This window comes from Cervus elaphus, chromosome 24 (genome assembly GCF_910594005.1).
Source record: "Cervus elaphus chromosome 24, mCerEla1.1, whole genome shotgun sequence".
NCBI lineage: Eukaryota > Metazoa > Chordata > Mammalia > Artiodactyla > Cervidae > Cervus > Cervus elaphus.
In genome coordinates this window covers 61,463,526-61,491,377 of record NC_057838.1, presented here as the reverse complement: position 1 = coordinate 61,491,377, position 27,852 = coordinate 61,463,526, and the positions used below count along the sequence as shown (strand labels likewise).

The 27,852-nt window shown below is 61.1% G+C and overlaps 3 protein-coding genes across 12 annotated transcripts; 1 reads left to right on the top strand and 2 right to left on the bottom strand.

Annotated features, from left to right (window-relative positions):
* Window positions 1-174: 174 nt before the first annotated feature.
* Window positions 175-25,428, top strand: RNF123 (ring finger protein 123). 8 transcript variants are annotated; one of them, XM_043886770.1, is made up of 39 exons: window positions 175-260; window positions 1,870-1,987; window positions 2,268-2,352; window positions 4,936-5,012; window positions 5,129-5,223; window positions 5,561-5,615; window positions 5,729-5,814; window positions 6,110-6,196; window positions 6,337-6,404; window positions 6,575-6,700; window positions 7,073-7,187; window positions 7,272-7,376; window positions 7,793-7,918; window positions 8,027-8,119; window positions 8,192-8,265; window positions 8,943-9,060; window positions 9,229-9,322; window positions 9,528-9,589; window positions 9,770-9,841; window positions 10,012-10,132; window positions 10,655-10,756; window positions 11,949-12,055; window positions 12,410-12,608; window positions 12,970-13,115; window positions 13,411-13,494; window positions 14,227-14,334; window positions 17,142-17,319; window positions 18,077-18,151; window positions 18,302-18,389; window positions 18,478-18,565; window positions 18,646-18,730; window positions 20,009-20,148; window positions 20,254-20,442; window positions 20,525-20,600; window positions 20,813-20,897; window positions 24,417-24,559; window positions 24,705-24,799; window positions 24,924-25,009; window positions 25,093-25,428. In XM_043886770.1, the coding sequence occupies exons 2-39, from the start codon at window positions 1,906-1,908 to the stop codon at window positions 25,211-25,213; spliced, it is 3,936 nt and encodes a 1,311-aa protein (XP_043742705.1). In that variant the 5' UTR covers window positions 175-260; window positions 1,870-1,905; the 3' UTR covers window positions 25,214-25,428. The 8 variants fall into 8 exon arrangements, with proteins under 8 accessions (XP_043742705.1, XP_043742709.1, XP_043742712.1 ...); XM_043886774.1 differs by having other exon boundaries at window positions 11,949-12,063; window positions 12,508-12,608; XM_043886773.1 differs by having other exon boundaries at window positions 191-260; window positions 1,877-1,987.
* Window positions 21,192-24,417, bottom strand: AMIGO3 (adhesion molecule with Ig like domain 3). Its single transcript, XM_043886778.1, has one exon. It carries the CDS (start codon window positions 23,623-23,625, stop codon window positions 22,087-22,089), a length of 1,539 nt encoding a protein of 512 aa, XP_043742713.1. The 5' UTR covers window positions 23,626-24,417; the 3' UTR covers window positions 21,192-22,086.
* GMPPB (GDP-mannose pyrophosphorylase B) lies at window positions 25,398-27,840 on the bottom strand. 3 transcript variants are annotated; one of them, XM_043886784.1, is made up of 9 exons: window positions 27,712-27,840; window positions 27,471-27,604; window positions 27,275-27,355; window positions 27,139-27,187; window positions 26,860-27,002; window positions 26,489-26,647; window positions 26,324-26,402; window positions 26,122-26,249; window positions 25,398-26,038 (listed from the first exon to the last, which is right to left on the bottom strand). In XM_043886784.1, the coding sequence occupies exons 2-9, from the start codon at window positions 27,597-27,599 to the stop codon at window positions 25,646-25,648; spliced, it is 1,161 nt and encodes a 386-aa protein (XP_043742719.1). In that variant the 5' UTR covers window positions 27,600-27,604; window positions 27,712-27,840; the 3' UTR covers window positions 25,398-25,645. The 3 variants fall into 3 exon arrangements, with proteins under 3 accessions (XP_043742719.1, XP_043742720.1, XP_043742718.1); XM_043886785.1 differs by having other exon boundaries at window positions 25,398-25,777; window positions 25,856-26,038; window positions 27,471-27,839; XM_043886783.1 differs by having other exon boundaries at window positions 27,471-27,840.
* Between the last annotated feature and the right edge of the window lie 12 nt (window positions 27,841-27,852).

The window sequence follows — 27,852 nt, the reverse complement described above, 5'->3', positions numbered from 1 at the left end:
GGCCAGGAGCTCCTCCCTCGCAGGTGGGGGACGGTGGCGAAAGAGGTTGGGCAGTGGGGGCGAGGCGGGCCCCGGGAACATCCCTGCTTGGAGGCTGCAGAGGCGGGTGCCACCTAGCGGAGGCCGGGCGCGGGTCGGTGCGCGTGCGCGGCGGTGCGCGTGCGCGTGCGCGGCGGCCGCGCGGTTTGGTCCCGGACGGGCGCCGTAGCCGAGAGCTGGGCGGATGTTGTGAGTCGGGACTCCGCGGCGGAGGCTGGGGGGTGAGTGAGGGGCGGCCGGGCTCCGAGATGGGCGGGCTTCCCCGTGGCTCCCCTTGCGTCCCCGGCCTGTCCAGTTGTGAGAGTGCTCGCCGCGCGAGGGATCGCAGCCTGTGGTGCCGGACTCCGGGCCGGAGCTGGCCTGGAGGGTCCTCCAGAGCTTGGGGCCGGGACGGAGGCGACTCAGGGGAGACTAGCGGTGCCCTCGCGTCCTTGGGGGTGGCTTCGGTTCCGAGCCCGGAACCCTCGGCGGGGCTGAGCGGGACGACGTGACAGGGAGCCCCCGGGCAAAAGTCAAGGCCCGCCTCCCACCTGGGTCGTCAGCACCTGACACCTGGAGTGGATGTCCGGAAGGTTTGCTCATCAGCTCCGTGACAACGTCTAACCTGTCGTGCACCTGCTCTGTGGCAGAGGCCGGTGGCGGGCGGCAGGGCAGGGAGTCGCCTTCTTGAGGGGCAGGCGTGGTGCCAACTGGGAGTGGGCAAGAATGTGTGGCGGGAGCAGAGGAGCTGTTTGGGGTGAGATAAGAGAGAGGAGTTCTGTCTCAGGCATTGCTGGCGGACTAGGCTCTAGACCCGCACCGACTAATAGAACTTTCTGTGATGATGGCAGTGTTCTTTATTTTCGGTGTGTAGTCCAGTTACCATTAACCACATGGGGCCACGGAAATCCTTGAAACGTGACCAGTCGAATTGAGAAATTGACTTTTAAATTTTTTAACTTTTCCTGACCCAGGGATTGAACCCACATCTCTTAGGTCTTCCTGCATTGGCAGGCGGGTTCTTTACCATTAGCACTGCCTGGGAAGCCCTCTGAAACTTGAATTGAAATTTAAAGAGCCACATGTGGTTAACAGCTGCTGTGTTGGGCAACACAGCTCTAGATCAGTGAGGCTGGCACCAGTGACTTAGTGCCCCTTCGGAAGCAGCTGTAACAACACCATGGTGTGTGAGGGATGGACAGCAGTGGGAACAGTGTGTTCTGTAATGAGGGCAGGGCTGCTGCTGTGAGGGGGTAGGATGTTGTGTGTGTTGGTGGAGACAAGAAAACTGGCAGGTCTTTGGAAAAGAGAAGGGAGGAGGATCCTGGAACTGAGGCAGGGGGTCCTGGCCTTGGATGTCAGTAAGACTTGCAGCTGGAGATGACACCAAGGTCTTTGGATGGTGGACTAGGTGTAGGGTTCTCTCTTCCACATGTGGACCCAGCGTGGTTGATAGCCGAGAAGGATACAGGAGCTCTGTTCCTGGGCCACCTCCCTTTGGACACCTGGGTCTGATTTCCCACTGGGTTGAGGCATTCGTTAATAGTTTGCTTTAACAAACACATGTGGCATCTGCTCCCTGTCGGGGCCTGAGTGAGCACTGGGTCAGGGTGGGGGTACTGTCACGTGGTCCCAGACCCCCACCCACCCTCCCTGTGTAGGAAGCTGGAAACCCCTGCTTGGAGGGCCCCAGGGTCTGGCAGAGTGGTGAGAGACTTCCTGGGTTGGTGCATGCGTGAGTGCATGTGCAGTGGCTTCACCTGTCCCTAGGCCTTCCTGACACCCCAGGATTGAGGTCAATATGGGGGCCCTTGGCTTCCTTCAAATAGACAGGCTCTGCCTCTGCTTAAGCCCTCAGGACTACAGGCTGCCCACAAGAGGTGAAAGATGGCATCCAAGGAGGGTGGCATGGCTTTCTCCCGCAAGAGCTACAAACTGACCTCAGATGCTGAGAAATCCAGGGTCACAGGTAAGGGTTGGCAGGGGGGGGAGGAGGCTCCCAGTGTTGAGGGAAGCAGGAAGAAGACACAGAGGCAACCATGTCCCGGGTCCATTGAGCCCTGGGCCCTCCTGCGCCTCCCTGTACCTGTGAGCCCCCTCTTCTCCACCAACTGCCATGGAGCAGGGCACCCACCAGGACTGCTCCTCTGACCCCTGTGGCTGGGCTTGGACCAGGAGCCTCTGTGGCCGGTAGGGACTGGGAGCCACACTGACCCTGTGTCCCTTCTCCCTTCTAACCTGTGGCCCAGGCATCGTGCATGAGAAGCTGCTGAACGACTACCTGCACCGTGTCTTTTCTTCTCCTGATCACGGACCCGCGGCAGCCACCAGCAGGTATGGCCGGATGGCTGTCCCTTCCCTCTGCGGGGCCAGACCAGAGGCGGGAGGCTGGGTTGTGGGGAGGGAGGCTGGGCTCTGGGTAGGCTGGCTTGCATTCCATCCTCGCTCTGCCGCTCCTGACTGTGAGACCTGTGGCCCAAAGAGTACCAGATTCTTCGCCCTGGCAGTGCTGGTACCTCCCTTCTGAGGGTGTAGCAGAGGTCAGGGGCACAGTGCAGGGTTAGTCCTCTGCGTAGCACTTCATACCTACTCTACATGCAGCATCTGGTCCATCTGCACCTGGCCTTACCTCCGCTGCAGCCTGGCCCTCCATAGCCTCTGCTGGATCTATAATATGCAGACCCCATCAGCCCTTTATTCCTTGCATGTTTAGTATTTTTAAGTTGAGCTTATACCCAAGTTATAAGTGTAGTTTAGCAGCAACTTGTAAAAGCAAAAGCGTCTGCCATCTTCTAATATAAACGATGGCACGTGATTCCATTTTGTTTTCTTTATCTCATAATGTATGCAGTTTGGGTTTTGCCGTATGGGAAATTTGCTTAAAATTTTTGTCACTGTCAGTTTCTTTAAAGTTATTGAGGAATAAGCGGCATACCATAAACTGCGTGTATTTAAAGCACACCATCTAGTTGCGACACAGATAACCTGAGAAGCCATCACTGCATGGACATAACCCCAAAAGTTTATTGGAGTTTTAAATCCTGTTTTTGTCATCAGAGGTTATTCCTGCATGGTTTTCTACATGACACGTTGATAGTGGTGGGCATCTTTTAGAGCCAGGAATCTGCCTGAGCGCTGCCCTGGTTTAGGGGGGCTTTGGTTTTTGTAAACAGTGCTGCGTGGACACCCATGGTTGGGATCACGTGCCTGGAGTGTTTGAATCTCAGTCACTCGTAGGACTGCTGGTGAATTTCTTTTTCTTCAAAGGGTTCTGAACATTCTTCCTCCCTGCAGTGAGGCATGGGTGTCCCTATGTCTCAGCCCCCTCGCCAGCCAGCCTTGTTCTGTCTTGCAGTTTCTGCTCACTGGGTAGGCCCAAAGGGCCCCCTCTTCCATTTTAGCAGTCATGGTGGCCAAAGGGTTTCCACTTGTGGAGGGCTGGGGCCCACCTCTGCCCCAGCCCCAGTCCTGGCCTGTCCCCAGGGCCACCCGATCCCTCCCTCATGTGACAGCAGAAATGATCCTGCCACCACTGGTGCCGCGGTTGCCAGGAGTGAGAGCAGGTGGCGGAGCCGTTAGTCAGTGGTGGTGGGGACGCAGAATTCTGGGCCAGGACCTGGGCAGGCCAGAAAGGCCAAGCCAGGGCTGAGGCCAAATGGGAGGTGCTGCAGGCATTCACTGAGGCCGAGTCTCAGACTGCCTGCCCACAGCTGCTCTTAAAAGCAGGCACAGGACTGGAGCAGCCCTCCCAGTGTGGGCCTGTAAGAAGTGCCCTTGAGGAAGCCTACTTGATCTGTGGGCCCACTGGGGGTGTTAAGAGACAGAGGGGCTCCAGCCTTCCACGTTACTGGCAAGGCACCCCATTGCACAGCTGCCTCCTGGCCTTGACCTGGGGCTCCACAGCAGTGGGGAGGAGGCTTCATGAGTCTCTCCTCCTTGCAGCTCAAGGTCAGTTGTAGCTCACGGTGTGGGAACATACAGCCCCTGGGCCTGGGCTGAAGCTACCTAGCCAGAGAGTCGGTGCGCTGGCCCATCCACGTGCCCTTCCAGGGCCTGACCTCTCAGGCAGTGAGCAGGGTGTGAGCTGGGATTCGACATGGAACAGCAGGTGCCAGCAGTCTGAGGGCTGGATCCGGATGGGCCTGGGACTCTGCTCCTGGAGCCCTGCTAGTTACACCACCTCATTCCTGGCTATTCTTAGCAGCTGAGCTCAGGATTAGCTGGCCAGCATTAGGCAGAACTCTTTCTCCTCTGGGCATGTGTGCTGGGAGGATGAGGGGGCCACTCAGACACATCCTCCCAGCCCCTCTGGCTGGGGCAGGTGGCCTGCCGTGTGCTCTCCTCTCCTCTGCAGGTGGGTCCAGGACACAGCCAGCCAGAAGCTAAGAGGGCTGAGCTCTGCATCCTCCCAGGACATGTCTCATTCAACACACAGGCTTCCCTGGATGGGACCACAGACCTGGGGTCAAGGATTGGACTAGACGGTCTTGGTACTGAGCATCCTGGGGTTCTGCGCTTCTCCCAGCCCTCCTGGCCCAGGCGTAATCAACAAGCCACCTTCAGGAGTGGGCAGGTCCTGGGCTACACAGGGAGCATTACTGCTCGGACTCTTCACAGCATCTCTGACATACAGCTGTTGTTCCATTTGTACAGATGAGGGGATTGAGGCTGACAGAGGGCTCTTCCTTCTTCTTCTTCTTTTTTTTTAAAATCAGTCTTGTAGTGCTCCAAGTTTAGTGGATAACCCAGTCTTCTGACCCCCAGCATCCCAGAATGTGGGACTGGCACACCCCTTGTTCTGGAGTCTGGGCAGCCACCCTCCTCAGCTCAGGAGAAGGGGACTGGGAGAGGGGTTTGGCATCATCTGGCTGGTTTCAAAGACTTGGGGGCCCCCTCTCAGCCTCTCACTCTCCCCAGGAAACCCCTGAACTTCCAGAACTTGCCAGAGCATCTGGACCAGCTGTTACATGTGGACGAGGAGGAGGAGAGCCAGGGTAGGTGGCAGCATAAATCTGGAAGGGGGTTCAAGGGCTGGGGGGCTCGGTGCCCTTTCTGTGTCTGCCTGAGCCTGTGCCTGGCCCAACCCCTCACCCTCGTCTCTGCTTTGCAGAACAGGTTGAAGGGCGGCTTGGCCCGTCCACTGTGGTCCTCGACCACACAGGTGGCTTTGAAGGGCTGCTTCTGGTGGATGATGACCTCTTGGGGGTGAGCAAGGGCAAGGCATGGGGCCCTAGATCCAAGCCCCTCCTGATGTGGCCCATTGGGTCCCCAACCCCCAAATCCTCCTGACATAGCCCCGAAACCCTCTTGGTGTGACCCCAGCCCTGAGGTCTTCCCAACACAGCCCCCTCCCGTCACACTTCCGGCCCAGGATCCCTCCTGACCCGGGCCTGGGCCCTTCCACCCTGTTCCGGCATGGTTCAGCATTGGCCACGACAGGTGTCGCTACCAAGGCGAGCCGAGTTGGCATGGCACTGTGCTTCTTTGGGGAGGCCCCCTGTGTGCCTGGGAGGAGGCTCACCACCCCCTGCTCCCCACCCAGGTGATTGGACACAGCAACTTTGGGACGATCCGCTCCACCACGTGCGTGTACAAAGGTGAGATCATGCTCCGCCATGGCCCCGGGGAGTTGGCAGGGAGTTCGAGGGCCCAGGCCTGAGACAGGAGGCAGTCTTTGTTTCCCTGCTGAGTCTGACATGACTCTTTCCAGGGAAATGGATCTACGAGGTGCTCATCTCCTCCCAGGGGCTCATGCAGATTGGCTGGTGCACAATCAACTGCCGCTTCAATCAGGAGGTACTGGCGGAGAGGGGCCCCTCCCAGGGAGATCTTGTCCGCAGCAGGCCTCAGCAGGGCTCAGGCAACCCCCCAGCCCAATGGGGTCTGTTCAGGACCCACACCTGGACTGCCCTCTGGAGGAGGACCATCTCCCACCCCATCCCAGGATACCCCAGCCCGGAAGCAGCTCTCTTGCCTTCCCTCAGTACGTCAGCCCCCTTCAGTAGAGCCATATGGGTCCAAGGCTGGTGCCTGGCGGGCTCTGGCCCTGCCCCTCCCCACTCCCCATACCTCACGGATGACTCCTCCCTAGGAGGGGGTTGGAGATACACACAACTCCTATGCCTATGACGGCAACCGGGTACGCAAGTGGAACGTGACCACGACGAACTACGGAAAGGTGAGGCCCAGGCCCCTGCTGCCCACCTGCCCTCTGTCCTGTGGCCAGTCTCCCCTGGGTGCAGTGGAAGACGCAGGGGAGGGGCAGTGTGGGCAGGGCCCTGGGCTTCTGCTCATCTGCATGGCTTCCTCCCCTGGCAGGCGTGGGCAGCAGGGGACATCGTGAGCTGCCTGATCGACCTGGACGAAGGCACTCTGTCCTTCTCCCTGTGAGTCTCCCCTCTGTCCTCAGGCCTGGCCTCTGGGGCATCCCCAGGCTGCCCTCATGGTCTGGGCCCTCCTGTAAGGGCTTTGGCTCTGGCAGCTGGAGGCTGCTCGCGGGTCCCTTTCAGCCACCTCCTTCTTAGCCCTGGCTCACGGGCCCTCCTTTCTGCTCCAGGAATGGTGTGTCACTGGGCACTGCCTTTGAGAACTTATCCAGGGGCCTGGGCATGGCTTACTTCCCAGCCATCAGCCTCTCTTTCAAGGAGTCTGTGGCCTTCAACTTCGGCAGCCGTCCCCTGCGATATCCTTTTGTGAAGAAGGCTGTGGGCTGTTTGGATGTGCTTGAGGAAACGGGAGGGGGGCTCCCTGCTCCCAGAGCTCTGTGGGCCGGGGCAGGCCCAGCTGCCATGAGGAGTGAATAGGGTACGGCTTAGGTGAGTGTCAAAGATGATGCTTACACTAAGCATCGTTGTTTCAGTTGAACAGCGAAGAGCATGAAGAGGCAAGAGAAGTTTCAGTCCACAGAGAGAGGAGAGGGAGGGGTGTGGTGCAAACTAGGCAGTCTGACCTCGCAGCCCTGCCCTGGAGCCCAGGCCCCACCACAGGGGTCTTGGTGGGAGGGGTGGGCGTGCTGAGCCACAGAGCCGGTGTTGCTGGCTTAACGCGGTGGTACCTACCCAGTGGCAGGCTACCGGCCCCTGCAGGACCCGCCGAGCGCCGACCTGGCTCGGGCACAGAGGTTGCTGGGCTGCTTCCGGGCCGCGCTCAGCGTGGAGCTGGACCCCGTGGTAAGCCGATGTCCGGGCCAGGGGGGCTGGGGGCTTTCTGCAGCCCTCCACCCCTCACCGCCCTCTCCTCCTCTGCACCCCCAGGAAGGGCGGCTGGTGGAGAAGGAGAGCTCTGAGTGGCGGTTGCAGGGCCAGCCCACCATCCTCCTCACCCTGGCCCACATATTCCATCACTTCGCACCGCTCCTGGTGAGGGGACGCGAGGGGGAAAGGCCCAGGCTGTGGGCTGGGGTGCTGAGGTGCGTGCGGTCCAGCCGCATCACCTGGCGGGGCCCCCGTGACCAGAGCCCTCAGACCTCAAGGATGTCATGGGGCAGCGGGGGGCAGGGAGGAGGAGATGCTTCCAGTTGAGGGTGTTGGGCTTTCTAGAAAAGATCCAGGGGTGGTGACATCCCAGGCCAAGGGAACGGCCTGTGCGGAGCCCCACTGGGGCCGTGGGGCAGCAGCCTTTCCTGTGTCCCCCTCAGACCCCGTACGGGCTCCTCCATGTCTTAGGGTTGCTCGAGGGGGCCCAGGAGTCCGTCTATGGCCTTGGTCAGGGCTTGGGGGATGGGCCTGAGTGGGGTAGAAGGCCGCCATCTCACTGGCACCCGGCCTTGGTGCAGCGCGAGGTGTACGTGGTGGAGGCCGTGCTCATGAGCTTCCTGCTGGGTGTCGTGGAGGCGGGCCCCCCCGAGCGGGCGCAGACCGTGGTGCACCAGGTCCTGGACCTCCTGTGGCTCTTCATGGAGGTGAGGCCGGGACGGGGGAGGTGCGGGGAGGCGTTGGAGAAGGCCGCGCGGACGGCCGGCCCGGGCTGCCCTCGGCGGCTCGCTGTGCAGCCTGACCGCCTCTTCCAGGACTATGAGGTGCAGGACTGCCTCAAGCAGCTGATGATGTCCCTGTTGCGGCTGTACCGCTTCTCGCCCATCGTCCCCGACCTAAGCCTGCAGGTGGGAGCTCCCGCCCCGGGCCCTGAGCCCCCCGGGCCTCCCCCGCCCTCTCTGAGCACCCTCTCCCTGCAGATCCGCTACCTGCGGCTCACCATCGCCATCCTCAGTCACCAGAAGTCCCGCAAGTTTCTGCTGAGCAACGTCCTGTATCCTCCCCTTGCTGCCAGGCAGCCAGACCTGTGGTGCCCGCTGGGGCCAGCAGAGGTCCTGGGAGGGTGGTGTACCTTCAGCCAGGGCTCCCCCTGGAGGCTCAGGAGGGCCAGAGCCACCTTGCTTCAGGACTCAGCCTTCCAGCACTTTCTCTCCAGAGCAAGGAGGGTAGCGCTATGCGGAGGTGGGTGAGGTGCCACCCACACCTGCGCTCTTCAGCCAAAGCACTGAGCTTTTATCTGTTGTCCATGGCGGGTGAGATCTTGACAGAGTCAGTTCTTGTGTTTCCAGAAACACATGGAGAACGGCAGGAATAGGAAAGAGAGCATAGTTTCGGGCCCCTGGCTGGGAAGCCTGTGCTGGTAGCTGTCCTCTCTCTCTGGGGTCCTCAGCCTCTAGGAGGCAGAAGCACATGGAAAGGCCACAGCCCTCCACCCAGCTGTCCCAGCACCTGCTCCTGTGACAAGCCGTGATCAGGCACTTGGAGGGAATTGGGCACGGCATTGACAACCACAGCCCTTTCTCAGGGCTCAGAGGCAGGGCAAGCAGGCACACAGCAGCCATGGGCCCCTGAGATGGGGGAGGGCAGGCTCTGGGAGGGCTTCCCAGGGAGGACTCGCAAGGGTGTGCGGGGCCCTGGTGGTGAGCAGAGCTCTGCCTTGACAACCACCAGCTTCGATGTGCTGCGGTCTGTCGTCTTCTTTTACATCAAGAGCCCGCTGCGCGTGGAGGAGGCAGGCCTCCAGGAGCTTATCCCGACCACATGGTGGCCCCACCGCTCCCCCAGGGAGGTGAGTGGGCCTGAGGCGGGTGGGCGCAGTCACAGCGAGGGCTGATCTGGGCTGTCTGGACCACCTGCGCTTGGCACACGAGGCTGCTTGCTGGGCTGAGGGTGGGAGCAGAGCTCTCCTGGGTCCTGGGTGAGTCTTGCCATCTCAGATCCCCCTGCCCCTGCCCAGGGCAAAGAGGAGATGAGGGAAGAGACCGCCGAGGAGAGGCTTCGGCGGCGTGCCTACGAACGGGGCTGCCAGAGGCTCAAGAAGCGCATTGAAGGTTGGCCCCCAGTCTCGGGCACTGGGTGAGGGTGGAGGATTTGTGCGCGGGTGTACTTGGGGCACTTGGAGGGGACCATGCTTAGGTGGGACGCGGGGATCCCTGGTGGTAGAACCCTGATCCAAAGCTGCTCCCCTGGCCCATCCCTGGGAGCCTGAGGGCCCGGCCTGGCCTGAGGGTGTCCTGCTCCTCGCCCCACTCCCAGTGGTGGAAGAACTACAGGTCCAGATCCTGAAGCTGCTGCTGAACAATAAGGATGGCAATGGGGTGAGTGACTCCCAGGCCTGCCTGCGTCCCTGGTGGGGAGGGTGCCAGACGGGGCCCGGAGACCCAGAGGGCAGGGCTGGCATGGGCCCTGTGCAGGGTGCGGGCTGGGACGCGCCACTGGGTCCAGTCTGGGGCCAGCATCCTCAGCTCCTCACAGCCTCAGCTTTCCTTCCCCCAAAGGGTGAAGCTTCCAGGTACATCTTTCTGACCAAGTTCCGGAAGTTTCTGCAGGAGAATGCCAGCGGCCGGGGGGTAGGTGTCCCCACCCTGGCTGTGTCTCCGGGTTTGCACCTGGCTTCAGGCACCATCTGGTCGTCACCCTGCCCTCCCCACTGAGCCCCGGGTCCCAGGGCAGGGCCTCGGATGAGGAGTGGGCTGGCCTCTGGGCTGCACAAACGCGTGTCTCACACTTGTGTCTACAGAACACGCCCATGCTCTGCCCCCCCGAGTACATGGTCTGCTTCTTGCACCGCTTGATCTCGGCCCTGCGCTTCTACTGGGACGAGTACAAGGCTTCAAACCCGCGCACCTCCTTCAGTGAGGGTGAGCGTGGCCCGGGCCCCACGTGGCAGGCGCTGGGCATAGCTGGGCGCTGGGCAGCCCTGGCCGTTGGTGTGGAGGCTGGCTGAGGCCAGGGCTGGGGGCGCTGTCCCAGGCCTCCTGCCTGATGGAGCCCTGCTCCCTGGGGCACGGTGTTTGCGCTGATGGTCCCCAGCTTCCTGTCCTCCATAGGCCCCTTTCCTCAGTCCTTTCCCACCCAGCCCTTCGTCAGGGATGCCTTGGCTGGGCTCTGAGGTGCTGAGGGCACTGTTTGTGTGGAATGGAGTCCTCAAGGCTCAGTGGGAGCAGCCTGGATTGGGGGATCTCCCACAGGGCTGGGTCAGGGTCCTCTGATTCTTCCCTGGGTGATGCACAACCAAGAATGCCCCCTTCATCCCAAGTTGTGCTGTTCCTGGAACTGACCTGAAATGGCAGAGGGCAGGAGTGGTAGGGCAAGGCTGGTCAGGTCGCGGTGGCCTAGGCCAGGGGTCCTGCTGAGCTCTGACTGCTGGTCTGACCTCGCAGAAGCCTACGTCCCACCCCAGATCTTCTATAACGGCAAGGTGGACTACTTTGACCTGCAGCGCCTCGGAGGCCTCCTCTCACACCTTCGGAAGACGCTCAAAGGTGTGTGCAGGCCCGTGGGTGGTGGACAGGGCAGCTCCTGAGCCAGCCCTGCCTTGACTGCTGAGCTGTGCTGTGTCCACCAGAGGGCGCCCGAGCTTTCCACCTGCTCAGCGGAGAAGATGCTGCTGGGCCTCCTTTGCCTAGGGCTGTCGTCCAGCTATTCCTTCCCTTGCATCCACCCCAGAGGAGGTCTGAGAGCCCTGTCATGAAATCGCGGGCTGATGGAGCAGGGGAACCTCGGGGTCTTGGTGAGGGGTGGGGTGGGGAGAGCTGGCGCATGTTTGCTGCTTGAGCTGCTTTCAAGGATGAGCACAAGCAGCTCCGGTGCAGAGGACTGAGGGCACAGTGTGAGTGGGGGCAGAGGTGCCAGCAGCGGCCCAGCACGGCCTGGAGAGGTGTGCCGGAGCTGGTGTGCCGGAGAGGGAAATGAGAGGTGGGAAGCAGTGGGAGATGAGGCCCGGGAGTCTGCAGGGCTACAGAGTTGCTGGAGGCTCCTTTGGGGACCGGGGTAGCTTCGGAAGGTCCTGAAGCAGAGGAGCAAGATTGGGGTTGGGAGTCTGCATCGTAAGAAGTTCTCTCTGGACGCTGGGGTGTGGCAGGTGGAGTGCAAGGGCCCAGAAAGGAGACGAGGAAGCAGAGTCGTCCAGGCAGCAGAGGAGGTGGGAGGACATGGGGGGAGGGATGACCCCAGGCTTCCTGCCAGAGGCTGTGAGGTTGAGGCATCCTCAGGAACAGGAACTACAGGAGAGGGAAGGCGGTGCAGTGTGTTTGAGGGCCCAGCGATGCAGCCAGGATGAAGGCCTGGGCTGGAGGCGGAGCTGCTATGTCTGGCTGTCAGAATAGAGGTGGGGACAGGCCTGCAGTGAGGCCTGGACAGCTCTGGATCAGCTTCAGTTTACGGCGCAGGACAAGGAAGAAAGTCAGAGGAGTAGGAGGGCCCTGGAGAGAGTGAGGTCTCAGAGATAAAGACAGAGGGAGTGACAGGAGAGCCTCCTGCCTCACTTAGCAGGACTTGCCCCACGAGACCCAAGGCCTTGGGGTGCAGGGTGAAGGCTGGGTTGGAGCAGGTGGAGGGCAAGGCACAGGCACCATGCTATATGTGACTCCAGCACCCTCTCACTGTCCTGAGCGGCTCCACCTGTGACCCCTCGCCCCTCCACTTGCCTGAGAGCCTTGCTGCCCTTCCTCCTAGATGACCTTGCCTCCAAGGCCAACATCCTGATCGACCCGCTGGAGCTCCAGGCGACCACCATGGACGACCTGGACGAGGACGAGGAGCCAGCCCCCGCTGCGGCCCAGGTGCCGCGGTAGGGGCAGGCGGGGACTTTGTGTTGGGCTGTCCTTCTAGCATTAGGGCCAGGGTGTCCCACGGGCCATCTCCCCATCCGTGCTGGCAAGGAGCTTGTCACCCGGCAGGGTCCCATGCTATAGGGGAGGCATGGAGGGCCGGTGTGGTGGGAGGGCCGCCAGCTGCTGAGGCCGTACGAGACCCCGGTCCTTGGGAGGCACAGTGAAGGCTGGGCAGGGGCAGTTGGAGGACAAGGAGCAGCCGCTCGGTAAACGGGGCCCCGCAGGGCCCATCCCCCAGCCCACGAGTCAAGGGAGCCCCGCTGGGATTGTTGAGTGGAGTCTGGCCTCCTCTCTCCACCGCAGCGCCCCATGCAGGCCCTGGCCGTGGGGGGCGCGCTGCCCCTGCCTCGGCCTGGCTGGCTCAGTTCTCCAACCCTGGGCCGAGCCAACCGCTTCCTCAGCACCGCAGCTGTGACCCTGATGACCCCACGGCGGCCCCTGAGCGCCTCAGAGAAAGTGAAGGTCCGCACCCTGAGCGCAGAGCAGAGGACGCGCGAGGACAGTAGGTGCCAGGCAGGGCCGGGGGGGCCCCCCGACGGAACCCTCTGTCCTGTGAGGCTCTCCCCCACGCAGAGCCAAGTACACCTGTTCCCTCCTGGTCCTGTGGCCTGGCAGCATCTCAAGGGTATGGGAAGTGCACTCTGAGGGCGGGAGATCGATGCTACAAAAATAGGTCCTGGAGGCAGGACCTTCCCCGCCCTCGGCCGGCTCCCACATTCTCCCTGCAGGTCCCTCCTGGGGCCCGGGCCAGGGGCGAGGGCTTCCTTCTCCTCCTGCGAGGCCCCTCCTGGCTCCATAGGCTTAGACGAGAACTGGAATGGCCCCGAACCTGACCCTGACCCTGTCCTTGCCCTGTTCCCTAGTCGAAGGTAGCCAGTGGAATGAGGGCCTGCTGGTGGGGCGGCCCCCCGAGGAACCTGACCAGCCCCTCACTGAGAACTCCCTGCTGGAAGTCCTAGATGGCGCCGTCATGATGTATAACCTCAGCGTTCACCAGCAGCTGGGCAAGGTCTCGCACATGCGTGTCACATGGTTCTGTGTGTCTGCATGCATCTGTGTGCACCCACGAGCCCACTTTCTGCAGCAGTGTCTGGGCATGGCTGTATGCATGAGCATATGTCATAGCAAGACGAGTGTTTCTGCCGGTGCCGTTTGGGCCTGACCTGGTTGACTTCTGTGGGAGGGGGCTGTCCTCCTAAGGTGAAGGGTTTGGTGGGGCTGGGGTCCAGGCTGTGTGTGGAGAACCCTGTGCAAGGTGCCCAAGGGTCCCCCAGACGTGTGATATCTGGTGTCTGGTGCTCTAGATGGTGGGAGTGTCTGACGATGTCAACGAGTACGCGATGGCCCTGCGGGACACAGAGGACAAGCTCCGCCGGTGCCCCAAGCGGGTAAGGTGGGCAGGCAGGTGGGACTTGGGGAGGGCGAGCTGTGGCAGAGGGCGGCTCGCTCGCTGGGGCTCTCCAGGGCAGCCCACGAGGGAAACCTGCTCCCTGCCCCTGGGGGCTGCCCAGCAGCTCCTGTCCCACCCCCGCCCTGGCCGGCCCACGGCAGTGAGAGTGGGGCCAGCAGCAGGGCCAGGCCCGGCCTGAGCCCCGTTCATGAGCCATGGCCTGTGCCAAAGTGCCCGCACCCCGGCCACTAAGTGCTGACGCACACCCACTCTCCTCATCAATTATGGATTCGCCCCTGAGTGCTTCCTTGGCCATGTGCAGAGTCAGCAGGAAGCAGGGCCTGCCGCCCTCCTCCCCTGGAGCCCCTGTGCCGTAGCTCTCCGACCTGGGGACGAGCCATTCCCTGTCCTGGCAGCCCCCGGCCCCACCTGCCCACAGAGCCCAGGCTTGTTCAGGGCAAAAGCAGCTGTCAGAGCTGCAGTTCTAGCCTGGCATTCCTGGGGGGACCCCGCCATGGGCTCAGCTCACAGCCCCACGTCCATGCTCTGAGGGGCCCCGAGGCCCTGGCCCAAGCCCACCAGCAGGTCAGACTGAGGAGGGTTTTGAAGAGTGGAGCCGCGTCCACCCCGCCCTGCGCCTGCCCCGGGCACAGTGGGCCCTGCCAAGCTGCATGGGTCTGGGCACGGGCCCTGTCCTGACTGCCTTCTGCTCCTCCTCTCCGGGTGGCAGAGGAAGGACATCCTGGCGGAGCTGACCAAGAGCCAGAAGGTTTTCTCAGAAAAGCTGGATCACCTCAGCCGCCGTCTGGCCTGGGTCCATGCCACCGTCTACTCCCAGGTGAGCAGGGCGGCCTCGGCCAGCAGCTGCTCCCTCCTCCAGTTCACGGACTGGTCACTGACTGGGCTGGGTGGTGCCGCCCCTCGGTGCTCCTTGCCCTCCCAGGCCTCGGGCACACATGTGCCCCTCCCAGCTCCTCAGCCTCCCTCCTCCCACCCTGTGCCATAACCCCTGATCTTTTCATGCCCGTGAACTTAAGCAGATGCCGTCTGTGGACCCCAGTTCCCCATTCCAGTTCTCATGGTCCTCCCCTGGAGGACCAGTCTGTCTCCACCTGCTCCCGGGTCTGCTGCCTCTCCTCTTCTCCTAGTGTGTCCAGGGTGCTTGGCCTCCCCCAGCCTCAGTCTGCTTCTCTGACTCCCTCCATCCCCTGCTCTTAAGGCCAGTGGCTTGTTCCCTCCTCACGCATTCATTCCCTCGTTCATTGAGTTACGTGCCCAGATCCTGGAGAATGCCACGTGCCTTCCTGACCTTGTAGCGAACCAGAGAGCTGAGTCTGCCCTCCCAGGACAGATGAACAGATGGTGCACTCCTGCTGTGACTGTGTTTTGACACCCCTCCCCCGGCCCTGGACCCACAGTACTTGTTTTATCTCCCCAGCTGCCCTGGCATCTCCCCCGCAACCAAGTGAGCGCTTCTGGATGCTCCCCAGGTGCCTGTGTCAGGGCGTCTGTTTACCTTCTTGGGCATGCCCCTCCCGCATAAGTGGGTGATCACAGCTCTTGGTCTCCCTGTCTCTGCCTCCCCGTCTCTGCTTGCTCTCTCTTCTGGTGGCTCCTCCCCAACCCCACCCACCCTCACCTGTTACCCCTCTGCTCCAGCCCCACAAAGATGGGCACTGACTTCCCACCACCAGGATTTCATGCCCATCCACCTCCCTCCATAGGCAGTCTTGCAACCACCCCACCCCTGCACTGTCTTCTTAGGAACCTCACCCTTCCATCTCTTACCTTCTTTTTGAATCGTGATAAAATATACATAATGTAAAATTTACCATCTTAACCATTTAAAAAAATCATGGTAGAATACAATACATGCCTTGCCGTCTCGATCATTTTAAATGCAGAGTTCAGTAGCATCAAGTCTATTTACATGGTTGGGCAGCCACCTCCAGGACTGTTGTCATCATCTCCCCAAACTGAAACTTAGACCCACTAACTCCCCACTCCCCCTGCGCCTCCGTTCCCAATCACGGTTCTACTTTCTGTCTCTGAAGTTGACTGCTCTCGGTACTGCACCTAAGTAGACTTCAGGTCACTTCACGTCGCTTTACCATCTCATGGTTCATCCATGTTGTACCACATGTCAGGATTTTTTTCCGTTTTAAGACAGTAAATATTCCGTTGTGTGTGTATCATGTGGTGTTTATCCACTTATTCCTCTGTGGACATTTGAGGTGGTTCTACCTTTTGGCTTTTGTGAATAATGCAGTTGTGAAATGGGGGTGCTAATACCTTTTCAAGATCCCATTTTTAAAATTTCTGTTTGGTGTATACCCAGAAGCAAAATTGCTGGATTGTGTGGTAATTCTATTTTTAATTTTTTTGAGGAACTGCTGTATTGTTTTTCGTAGTGGCTGCACCATTCCCACTAGCAGGACACGGGGTTCTAATTTCTGCCTATCCTCACCAATAATTGTCACTGAAAAAATTTTTTTCACTAGTAATAATCTGTCCTAAAGGAGATCAGTCCTGGGTGTTCATTGCAAGGACTGATGCTGAAGCTGAAACTCCAATACTTTGGCCACCTCATGCGAAGAGTTGACTCATTGGAAAAGACCCTGATGCTGGGAGGGATTGGGGGCAGGAGGAGAAGGGGACGACAGAGGATGAGATGGCTGGATGGCATCACCGACTTGATGGACATGAGTTTGAGTAAACTCTGGAAGTTGGTGATGGACAGGAAGGCCTGGTGTGCTGTGATTCATGGGGTCGCAAAGAGTCGGACACGACTGAGCGACTGAACTGAACTGAGCTGAACCTGTGTAAAGTGGTGTCTCTTTATAGTTTTGATTTGCATCTCCCTAGAGATTAGTAACATTGACCTTACTGGGTATTTTATATATCCTTCGTTGAAGAAATATCTATTCAGTCCTTTTGCTTAGTTTTTAATTTGATTGTTTTTCTGTTTTTGATTTGTAGCAGTTCTTTCTGTATTCTGGATATTAACCCCTTAGCACACTACAATTAACAAATATTTTCTCCCATTCTGTGGGCTATGTTACTGCTCTATTGATTGTGTTCTTTGATGCACATTTAACATTTTTTTAAATATTAATTTATTTGGCTGCACTGGGTCTTAGTTGAGGCACGTGGACTCTTTAGTTGGGAGCACAGTCTTAGCCACTGGACCACCCGGGAAGTCCCTCGCCCCCCACAGCCTATCCATGCCTCCACACTCCCCAGTGGTCCACTCCTTTGCTGTCCTGGACTTGGCCGTGGCCATGGCTTCCTCGCGGCCTCATCCCCACTCGCCCCTGCAGACCCTTCTGCTCTGGGCAGCGTCCCAACAACAGGTTTCTGGTCACAAGGCACCCTCTTGCTTAAGGCCTTGCGTACCTTAAAACAGTACAGACAGGCTTCTGGTCGGGGCTGTAGCGCTGCCTCTCCAGGCTGGTGGCCTGTCCTGCCTGCCCAGCACAGTGCTTGATCACACCCTGCCTGAACTCCTCTCCCGCTTCCTGGAGTCCAGCCCTTACATCGTGCTCCTGGGAGGCCTTTCCTCATCCCCCGACTGGGCTGCACCCCATGACACCCCCCCACCAACAGCAGCCTGGCAGTACCTGTCCGCCCCACCTCCCTCTGCAGGAGAAGATGCAGGACATTTACTGGCTGCTTCGAGTCTGCCTGCGGACCATTGAGCACGGCGACCGCACGGGTTCTCTCTTTGCCTTCATGCCCGAGTTCTACCTGAGCGTGGCCATCAACAGCTATAGCGCCCTCAAGAATTACTTCGGCCCCGTGCACAGCATGGAGGAGCTCCCAGGTGATTGGGCCGTTCAGGCTGGGAGGGGGCAGAAAAGGGGGCCTTCGCGGAGTGAGCCCCAGGAGCCCTGTTCTGAGCTCTTGTGGCCCAGAAGCACATGTCCCACCTGGGGCTCAGACAGCATCAGACAAGCGTTTGCACAAGTCCCGCTTGGCGGAGAGCCCCGTCCTAGGACCAGCAGCCAGAGACCTAACAGCTGCTCCCTGGCGTGAGGAGGAAAGAGACACGATGGAGAACAGGGTGTGAGGAGCCCCGCCCCGCCCTGCCAGGACTGTCACTTCCTTCTGGGTGCTGCTGTGGCCCAAGAGCCAGCCGGCCTCTTGCCCTCTGCCCTGGCACTGACCATGGGGTGTGGCATCCCACGCAGGGGCAGGGTGGGCTTGTCTTTGCAGATCACAGCAAGGAGCAGGGGCCCTGCTGGTGGCCACAAGGAACAGGGGCTTCTTGCAGACCCCGGATTCCGGGATGGCCTTAGCAGTTCACTTCTGGATTAGGCTGTGGGCTTTTAGGTTCCTGGCCCGTCCCCTGCCCTGCCCTCAGCCTCGGGGCCTGCCCAGCCCCCACCCTGAGTCTGTGTCTTAGTCTCTGGCCAACCATTAGTGAACGCACAGCCTAAAGTCCCCAGATGGCAGCTTGGGCCCAGATTGGCCCTTGGAGCTGGCTCTGGAGCCCGCCTCCCAAGCCCACCTACAAAGAGATGTGCCTGCCTCTGGTGTCCACAGTCCCCACCAGCTCATCCTATCACCCCACCCTGCAGGCTATGAGGAGACCCTGACCCGTCTGGCCGCCATCCTTGCCAAACACTTCGCAGACACACGCATCGTGGGCACTGGTGAGGTGCTGGACAGAGGGCTCGGGGGGATGCAGACTGGGTGGCACCCCAGGCTGGCCATTTTCTGCAGAGATTGCTGCCCGGGTGGGGGTAAGGCATGGGCACCAGGATCATGCCAGGCACCTGCTGAGGTGTGGCCTGTCCCGGCAGACATCCGGGACTCACTGATGCAGGCTCTGGCCAGCTACGTGTGCTACCCCAACTCCCTGCGGGCCGTGGAGCGGATCCCTGAGGAGCAGTGAGTGGGGGTCCGGGGGCAGGGGGCAGGCACGCTGCCCTGCAAAGCACGAGCCTCACCCTGGGCCCACCGCCCATTGCTCTCGCAGGCGCATCACCATGGTGAAGAACCTCCTGGCTCCCTACGAGCAGCGGCCCTGGGCCCAGACCAACTGGATCCTGGTTCGGCTCTGGCGGGTAAGGCTGGCTGGAGGGGAAGTGGCTGTGGCTGGTGGGGTTTCCCTGCCCCACTGACCTCCTGCCGCCTCTTCCCCTAGGGCTGTGGGTTTGGGTACCGCTATACGCGGCTGCCACACCTGCTAAAAACCAAACCTGAGGATGCCAGTTTGCCCAGCCTCCAGAGTGAGTACCCAGGTCTAGCAGGCAGGGGGCCCTCACACGCTGTTCTGAGGTTCTCACAGACTTCCCCACTTCTCCCAGCCCTAGTCCTGGACTTGCAGTGGGCCCCAAACTCCCTGTCCACCCCCCAGGGTTTCCGTTCTCTCCTTCCTCCAGTCCGAGGACACTCTGGGACTCTGCAGTCCCACGTGTGCCCTCAGGTCACAGTGAAACGGGCAGCATCTTCCCAGGCTGCTGGCAGCTCACACACCAAGCGTGCCCTGTCCCTTGTCCTCTAACCCAGCTCCCTGACCTCCAGCCTTGTCCCAACTCCATGTCCTCTGCCCCTTTACTTCCACCTGGTGATGCCGGATCTTGGATATCCGAGTCAAGATAGGGGCACAGACTGGGGGTTGGCTAGGGCCCCAGAGGGTGTCCATAGGGCTACCTGGAAGAAGGGGCCATTTGTTGGGAGCACAGTCTGCGTTCTCGGTCCTGTGAGCCCGAGGACCCCCACTGGGCCCAGCCCAGGGCCTTGGGCTGTCTGGCTGCACAGCCTGCCTGCCCCACACTGTGCTTGCCACACACAGTGGCCCGCTTTAGCCCATGGGGTATGTTTCTGCCCTTGTAGGCAGTGTTTGGGCCTAATGGGGTCCCCAGAGGCCAAGGGCCTTGTGCAGTTACATGGCAAGTCCTTGCCAATTGCCTTGGTCCTGGCTCTAGGGTGGACCTGAGCTGCCCGTGGAGAGCAGGGGGGCAAATCCGCATCCTGCTGCTGCAGGAACTATTGATTTGCACGGGGGAGGGCTGGCCAGCCTGGGTGCGGCTGAGGGCTCTGGTTACTGCTGCCTGTCAGCCCAGACTTGGCGCCCACCACCTCAGCCTTATGCCAAGGCCACATCAAGGGCAGCAGAGGACTGGAGGATGGCAAGGCTCAAAGCCGGCTCTTGGGGAGGATGGCCTTGACACGAGCGGAGAGCGCTCTGGGCCGCCCTGTCTAGCACACCGTGAAGGGCGTGTGACTGAGGACTTGCTGGCGCTTGGGGGCTGTTCTAGAACTTGGGGTGGGATGGGGGTTGGGAACAACGGCAGCCTGTGGTTGGCCCAGCAGAGGGAGGGGACAGGTTTAGCCCTAACCCCTAGCAGCACTGTGCCCCTGCCTTCGAGACCTGAGGTTCCCAGAGAGCCGTCTCTCTGCCCTTCACCAGCGGCCCCCTAAGGGAGGACAGAGGCGGGAAGGCGGGGCCACTGACTGGGGTGCGATGATGCCCAGCCACGCTTCCCCACTCCCCGTGCCCGCAGAGCCCTGCCCCTCCACCCTGCTGCAGCAGCACATGGCAGACCTGCTGCGGGAGGGCTCGGACGTGGCCCCCAGCTTCCTCAACAGTGTCCTCAACCAGCTCAACTGGGCCTTCTCCGAGTTCATTGGCATGATCCAGGAGGTGGGTCATGGGGGCACCTTGTGGGCCGGGGGTGGCAGAGGACGAGGCACGACACGCGGTGTGGGCAGACCCCTGACGGCTGCCCACCTACCCGGCGGGGCTTAGATCCATCAGGCTGCAGAGCGCCTGGAGCGGAACTTCGTGGACAGCCGGCAGCTCAAGGTATGCGCCACCTGCTTTGACCTGTCAGTCAGCCTGCTGCGCGTCCTGGAGATGGCCATCACACTGGTGCCGGAGATCTTCCTTGACTGGGCCCGGCCGACCTCTGAGATGCTGCTGCGGCGGCTCGCACAGGTGTGTCCATCTGGGCAAGGGGTCAGGCCCCTGGGGACACCCTAGTGGTGAGCCCACCCACCAATGGGTTCCTGCCCCACAGCTGCTGAATCAGGTGCTGAACCGGGTGACAGCCGAGAGGAACCTCTTTGACCGTGTGGTTACCCTGCGGCTGCCTGGTGAGGACCGAGAAGCCCAGGACCAGCATACTGCAGGCCTCGGTTCCTCTGCCCGAGCAGTGCTGCTTGACCCGATGACAGCCTGCACCGGACCGCCGGGGCCTGGCATCCCCAGCCTAGCTCAGCTGTCTGTGGGGAGGATAGAGGGAAGTGCTGGAGCCCCTGCAGCAGGAGTGCTTTCGAGGCTCACCCCCTTCCTCCCTTCCCCGCAGGCCTGGAGAGTGTGGACCACTACCCCATTCTGGTGGCAGTGACCGGCATCCTGGTGCGACTCCTGGTGCATGGCCCAGCCTCAGGGTGAGTGCTGGGGACTGGGCGGGGCCTTCCCGAGGCTCGTCCTCACCTGGGCCTCAGTCAGGCCTGGAGACAGAAGGAAGCTAGAAGAGGTGTGAACCGAGTAATGAGTAACTAGGTGGCGGTGGTAGCAGCTTGGAATAGAACCCAGGACCTCAGCAGCGCAGGGTACCCTGGCCTCGGGCAGGGCCGTTGGCTGTGGCTGTGCCTCAGGTGGGGGTGCCAGCCTGCCATGCCAGGACAGCCCTACTGGGCTTCAGAGCTGAGCCCACACACCTGGGTCTGTGAAGCCTCCAGCAATGAGCACGAACTGCCTTTATTGAGAAATCCCATGACAGCTGGATCCAGGATACTTGTGGGCCCCCTGGCTCAGCCCCCCTCCCCCTCCCCACAGTGGGAGCGATGAGATGTATGTGAAGCCAGGGCACTGCTTCAGCCATTAGGGCTGAGACCAGTGCCAGCCCTTAAGAGGATTCTAGTCTCGGAGGACAGCAAGTTCCAGCTGGGCTCTCTGGTCGCAGCCAGGCTCGGCAGGCTTTTTACTGCAGACAAGCTGGGGATACGGGCCGTAGCGCCCCTCACTGCTGTCCTGCGAGTCCGTGGGAGAGGCCCTGCCCTCAGTGGCCTGTGATGCCCCAGGGGGTCCCTTGAGCTTACTTGCTTCTTGCCTGCTCACCAGACTGCATGGATTGTGAAGCTTGAAGTAGACTGAATGTAGGTGCACAGGCAGTCACATTTCACCAGAGCAAGGGCTTGGAATTTCTTCTGCACCCTGCGGGTGGGGCCTGGTCTTCATTTGAAATCCTCCTCCGCTTCCCCTGCGGGCCACTCCCTTCCCATCTCCTTGGGGAGCGGGAAGTGGTCACGGTTCCCTGCCTCACCAGCACTCTCCATAATGGCTGGCCGCCTCGGCCCAGCCACTCATTCTGGGGCTCTAATTGCAAGGGCTCTTTCAGCTGGGCCTCGGTTCTAATCCTCATGGGCACATGTAGGCCCTGCTAGGTCCCGGTGCTGGGGAGAAGCAGGAGAGAGGTAAGAGACCTGAACTTCTCTACCAGCGAGTGGGGTCGCTGTGGGAGGCTGGAGGACCAAGCCCAGGGCTTCCCACCAGCAGCTGGCAGTTGTTCGGGCAGCAGCTGGGAGCAGGACAAGCAGCGGGTGGGCAGCAGCCTCCATGCGGGCCATGGGCAGCCTAGGTCATCACCAGACCTTCAGAGGCTGTGGAGCTAGTGGACTCGGAGCCAGCCTTGAGCCGCAGGCCCGAGGGATTGTAGAGGTCGAAGTCCTCAGCTACAGCTAGCTGCACACGACCATTGAGGCCCCTCCTGCCAGGCTCCAGAAAGACCACGTGCTTGTGGACGCTGGCTTTGCGGCTGGGTGCGTCAGGTGGTGTGGTGCTGAGCACGGAGGACTGCGCGCTCAGCTCCTGGAGCGGGCTGGGTGTTTGCGGCCAGCGGCGGCAGCGGCGGCAGCAGCGGCAGGTGCGGTGGTAGCAGCGGCGGCAGCCGGGGCAGGGCGGCGCGAACAGGTAGAGGAGCACGAGCATCAGGCCCACGGCGCAGCCCAGCAGCGTGGTGAAGCCGGTGTTGAAAGCGTCGGGCTCTGGGTGGGGAAAGGACACGCTCACATTGTACTCGTGCGTCTGGTTGTGATGCAGGCGGGGCCCGGTGGCCAGGCACACAAAGACACCCTCGTGCCACGGCTGCACGCTGCCGATGGTCAGGCTGCCGTCGGCCAGCACTGCAATGCTGCCATTGCGAGATCCTGGTGCCACGAGCAGCTCATGCTGCGGGGAAACCCAGGCCACGTGCAGGGCTGGGGCGCTGGTGTTGCAGTGTAGCCGCAGGGACCGCCCCACCTGCACGTGCAGCTGCTCTTCTGGCCGTTCCAGGTCCTGAGCCAGGGCCACCGAGCAGTTCTCGAAGACACGGCTGTGCGCAAAGAAGCGCACGCGGGAGGTGGGTACCTTGAAGGCCAGGCAGGTGTACTCGCGGGCAAAGTCGCTCACGGCACTGAGCCCCCGCTGGTGCCAGCGTCGCAGCAGGTGGTAGAGACGGCAGTCACAGGGTAATGGGTTGTTGTGCAGGTAAAGGCCGTTCTTGAGAAAGGCAGGCAGCGCTGCCAGGTCAGGCACAGGGGTGCGTCGTATGCGGTTTGAGGAGAGATCCAGAACACGCAGGTGGGCTGAGCCCAACCCGTGCAGGTGGTTGAAAGAGAAGAATGAGAGTTCGTTGCAGCCCAGGTAGAGATGACTGAGTGTGCCCAAGCGGTGGAAGGCACGTTCGTCCAAGTGCGCCAGGTGGTTATTGAACAGACGCAGCGTCTCTAGCGCTCCCAGCCCGTCGAGGTCGTGGCGGCCAAGTGCTCGCAGGGCGTTAGATGACAGATCGAGCAGCCGCAGGCTACTGGCGTTGGTGAAAACTCCCCGACCCAGCGCCTCCAGCTCATTGTGATTTAAATGCAGGGTGCGGAGCCGGGAGAGGGGCGCCAGCCAGCCGGGGGTCAGGCGCTGGAGCGCGTTGTGGCTCAGGTCGAGGTGTGCAGCCGCGGCCGGTAACGTGCCCGGCACCTCCCGCAGCCCCAGGCCGGCGCAATCCAGCAGGTCGGCAGCACAGACGCATTTCTGGGGGCAGTTGTGAGGCGCGTGGGGCAGGAGGCTGTCCGAGTCCTGGGTGCCTAACCCGACGCGCAGCAGGCACAGTAGTGTGCCCTGCAGCACCAGCCGGGCCATCTGGGAGGCTGCCGGGCCAGGACAGGGCAGCTCAGTGGGCGGCAGAGCTCCGAGACTCACCCGCTTCTCCGGTGAGAAGTGCCGGGCGACGGTCAGCGAGCCAGGGTGCTGGCTCCTCTCGCAAGGCCGATCGGTTCCAGGTTTGGAAATGCGAGTTGGCCGCGCTCGCTCGCCACGCCCTTCTCGGGCTTCCCCAACTCCATCCTGAGTGCTTTCCAGAGTGCGCTCAAGCTTCTAAATACTCCCCCGGAGGCGATTTCTCAGGGGGCGGGGCCGCCGGCCCCCATTGGCTCCCACTGGAGGGGCGGGGCCGCCGCGTCCCGCTCCCCCGCCCCGTAGTCCTCGCGTGGCCGCCAGGGGGCGCGAGTTTGGCCGGCGGCTTTCCAGAGGACCTGTCTCCCGGAAGAGAAGAGGAAGCCTGGGAGGTACGCCTTCCAGCTGCTTGTGTTTTTTTTTTTTTTTTTTTTAAGATAAACGCGTATTAGGGAGATGGTGTTTTCCTCGAAGGATTATTGTGTACGAGGGGCAGGTGTTTCTTTTGTAGGGTTAATGTGTGAGAGAGAGCAAGTGGCCTTTCACAATCTCATGGTGGTGCCCCCTTTGACCTGCTCAGGGCGGGTCATTACTGGGATCTAGGACTTTACTAGGAGGATCAGAGAGCAGCAGGGCGATAGGGTGGGACGAACAAGGCGGTCATGGGAGTGGGCTGGACTTTCACAGGACCCCACCCCTCCAATAATAGGGATCCCAGGCCCAGGATCCTGACTTCCCCTGTACCCTCTCCTACCTAGGACAGAGAGGGCCACGTCAGTACTCCTGGCTGATCCCTGCTTCCAGCTCCGCTCCATATCCTACCTGTTGGGGCAGCTGGAGCCCCCTGCCCCTGGCACTGCCCTGCCAGCCCCTGACCGGAAGCACTTCTCCCTACAGAGCTGTAAGTGGGCCAGGGAGGACAGGGATTTGAGGCTGGGTCGGGTCAGTCGTCTTAAGAGCAAATTCCCAGGCTGGGAATACTCAAGAGGCACCGGCGTCTGAGGCCTCATTTGGCCTGACCCTCCTCCCACCCACCGCCGCCGCAGATACAGATTACATCAGCGTGGAGGAGCTGGCCCAGGTGGAGCAGATGCTGGCACACCTGACCTCTGCATCTGCGCAGGCGGCAGCTGCCTCCCTGGTGAGTGGGGCCACAGCACCCGGGGCCACGCCAGGTCACTACGCATCAGCACAACCGTGTGTGTGGTGCACACCCACTTGTCTGGGCGTCTGACCCAGCCCACCCTGCACTCTGCTCCCTGCAGCCCACCAGTGAGGAAGACCTCTGCCCCATCTGCTACGCTCACCCCATCTCTGCTGTGTTCCAGCCCTGTGGCCACAAGTCTTGCAAGTACGTGGGCCCCTTGGGCACAGGGGGCAGGGTGGGGGCGGGGAGGGATACACTGGCCACCGGCATGCCCTCCCCTGTTGCAGAGCCTGCATTGACCAGCACCTGATGAACAACAAGGACTGCTTCTTCTGCAAAGCCACCATCGTGTCAGTGGAGGACTGGGACAAGGCAGCCAATGCAAGTGCCACTTCCTCAGCTGCTTAGGCCTGCCTGGCCCACACAGCAGGAACCTCCACCCCTCAACTCAAATACAGGCTGGGCCCTATTTATGAGCCCCTTGCCCTGTCCCCCTCTCCCCACTCCATCCCACCTCCTCGCCTGTGTGAACCTCTTCAGCAGGGGCCCAGCCATGCCCTCTTTGTGCCTCAGCTTGATTTTCAGTCAGGGCCGCAGTGAGCATTAAATTATTATTCCATACAGTCCTGGCCCCATTGTTCTTAAGGGAGTGGGCTTTGTGGGGTATGCCCAACAAGGATCTTGCCAGATTATGTCCATGGGAGAAGGCAGGTGTCTGGCAACTTCAGCCTCGTCCAGTCCTCCCCAGTCAAATGGCAATGAGTCCAGGCCTTCAGACGTGTCGAGCCAGTGTTCCCCTTGTCAAGGGAAACTGGGGCTCGAGCGGCCCCGCAGCACCCCTCACATGATGATGCGGGGCTCCGGCACCGACTCACCAATAGACTTGTGGGGCAGCACGCTGGCCCCGTTGAGGTAGAGCTCGTCGCTCACTATGACATCCTCGCCCAGCACGGTCACGTTCTCCATGCGCACCTGCGGGGAGGAGGTAGGCACGGCAGTGAGGCAGAGGCCGTCCCCACCGTCCCCACCGAGCCCAGCCCCGAGGCTTACCCACTGGCCCACACGGCAGCGCCAGCCCACGATACAGGACTCCAGCCAGGAGTGGGAGCGGATGTGGGCATCTCGCAGCACAGTGCACCTCCGAATGCACACGCCATCCTCCACCACCACACCGGGACCCAGACTCACGTTGGGGCCAATGCTGCAGTTCTCACCGATACGGGCACTTGGGTCCTGAGGACAGCGGGGAAAACCCAAGTGGGCCACCTGTCCTCCAAGATGGAGGCAATCGATGATGGGCTGGGCAAGGGCCTCACCACCAGCACGTTGCCCACAATGCCAGGGCCTGAGCACAGCTGCTCAGGATGCTTCTGTCGCAGTGACTGTAGGAAGAGGCACATGCCGGTGAGGAAATCCTTGGGCTGCCCAATGTCCATCCAGAAGCCTGCAGGGAGAGAATGCATCAGGGGGCTCAGCCCAGCCACAGACCACCCCCACCCTGTGGCCTCCCCGCCTCACCCTGCAACTCCATGGCATAGAGCTGCCCTTCCTTGGCCATGACAGGGAAGATCTCCTTCTCAATGGATGTGGGCCGCAGCTGTGAGAGTGGGCAGCTCGTGAGCAGGGTCACGGCAGTGGTGGCCTGTCCCACCCCAGCCCACCCAGCAGCTGGCTTCTACACACCTGGATGCGCCGTAGCACTGAAGGACTCAGGATGTACATGCCTGCGTTGATCTTGTTGGACACAAACACCTGTGGCTTCTCCACGAACCGGTGAATGCGGCCTGTGTCTGCCTCACACACCACCACACCGTACTTAGACGGTTCCTCCACTTTGGTCACCTGAGTGCAGGGGGATGTCAGGCCTAGTCCAGTACTCCTGAGCCTTGATGGACATGCTGTCCTAAATTTCCCATGCTTTGTCCCCAGTGCTTAAAGGCACAAACTGCACAGCTCTGCACCCACAACACCACCGGGCAGTTCAAGGCTGCAGAGGGGGAGACACTGGGCGTGAGGGGATGTGAGTATCAGAGAAAGAAAACGTGCTGTCTTACCAGAATGGAACCCTCCTGACCGTGGTGCCGGTGGAACTGCACCATGGCTTCGAAGGGGAAATCGCAGATCACGTCACTGTTCAGGACGAAAAAAGGGTCTGCAGTCTCACAGAGCAAGTCTCGGGCCAGGGCCAGGGGCCCCGCTGGGGGAAACGAAGAGGCCACCATCATCTTGAGGGTCTGAGCCCCTGGAACCAGGCTCAGCAATCCCCATCCAAGCTTAATCTTGCCCTTTCCTGGCCCTAAACCCTCTCCAAGGGATGTTCCTTCTCTCCTGACCTGTCCCCAGAGGCTCCTCTTCGTGGGACATGGAGATTCGAATTCCTAGCTGCAAGGGAGAAGCGCCCCTGTCAGTTTCCTCTCATCGGAGTGAAGAGCAGGGACCAAGGGAAAAGGCCAAAAGTCAGTGCCTCACCTTCTGCTCCTGCGCTTTCATTTCCTTCTCCAACACTTGAGACATATAACTCACGGCCAGAATCACGTGGTCCACGCCGGCCTGGGGGACAGAACAGCGCCGGCCGCCAGGCAGGCTCAGCCGAAGGCACGGACGTCCCCGATCTCCAATCCCTGGCCAGTCCCACGACCTACCAAGACCCCGACCCGGGCCTTACCGCGGCCAGCGCCTCCACTTGATGCAGCAAGATAGGCTTATTGCAGAAGTCCACCAGCGGCTTCGGGATGCTTAGCGTCAGCGGCCGCAGACGCGTCCCATAACCGCCCACCAAAATCAGTGCCTTCATTGCACCTGTGGGCGGCCGGAGAGTGAGTCCGAGACTCCGAGGTGTCCACGGCCCGCCTCGCGGAACCCTGCCGCACACTCCCGCCGCCGTGCCCTTCACCAGCCAGACTGACCAACGGTGCCTCTGCCCCGTCCGCCCAGTCCGCGCTAACGTTAGCTCCGCGGCCACAGCAAACGGGGACGCTACGCCGTACGGACAGCTTCGGGCTCCTACCTCCGGCTGGCGGCGGGCGGGAAGTGACGTATGCTAGGGC

What these genes read in the sequence shown, in the direction of transcription:
- RNF123 (XM_043886770.1), top strand. Translation starts at nt 1,906, where the DNA reads ATGGCATCCAAGGAGGGTGGCATGGCTTTCTCCCGCAAGAGCTACAAA. An exon ending in GCGTGGAGCTGGACCCCGTG is followed by an intron (nt 7,188 to 7,271) that starts GTAAGCCGATGT and finishes CTGCACCCCCAG; the next exon opens with GAAGGGCGGCTGGTGGAGAA. An exon ending in TCATTGGCATGATCCAGGAG is followed by an intron (nt 20,149 to 20,253) that starts GTGGGTCATGGG and finishes GGCGGGGCTTAG; the next exon opens with ATCCATCAGGCTGCAGAGCG.
- AMIGO3 (XM_043886778.1), bottom strand. Translation starts at nt 23,625, where the DNA reads ATGGCCCGGCTGGTGCTGCAGGGCACACTACTGTGCCTGCTGCGCGTC.
- GMPPB (XM_043886783.1), bottom strand. Translation starts at nt 27,599, where the DNA reads ATGAAGGCACTGATTTTGGTGGGCGGTTATGGGACGCGTCTGCGGCCG. An exon ending in TGAAAGCGCAGGAGCAGAAG is followed by an intron (nt 27,188 to 27,274) that starts GTGAGGCACTGA and finishes TCTCCCTTGCAG; the next exon opens with CTAGGAATTCGAATCTCCAT. An exon ending in TTGTGGGCAACGTGCTGGTG is followed by an intron (nt 26,039 to 26,121) that starts GTGAGGCCCTTG and finishes CGCTGTCCTCAG; the next exon opens with GACCCAAGTGCCCGTATCGG.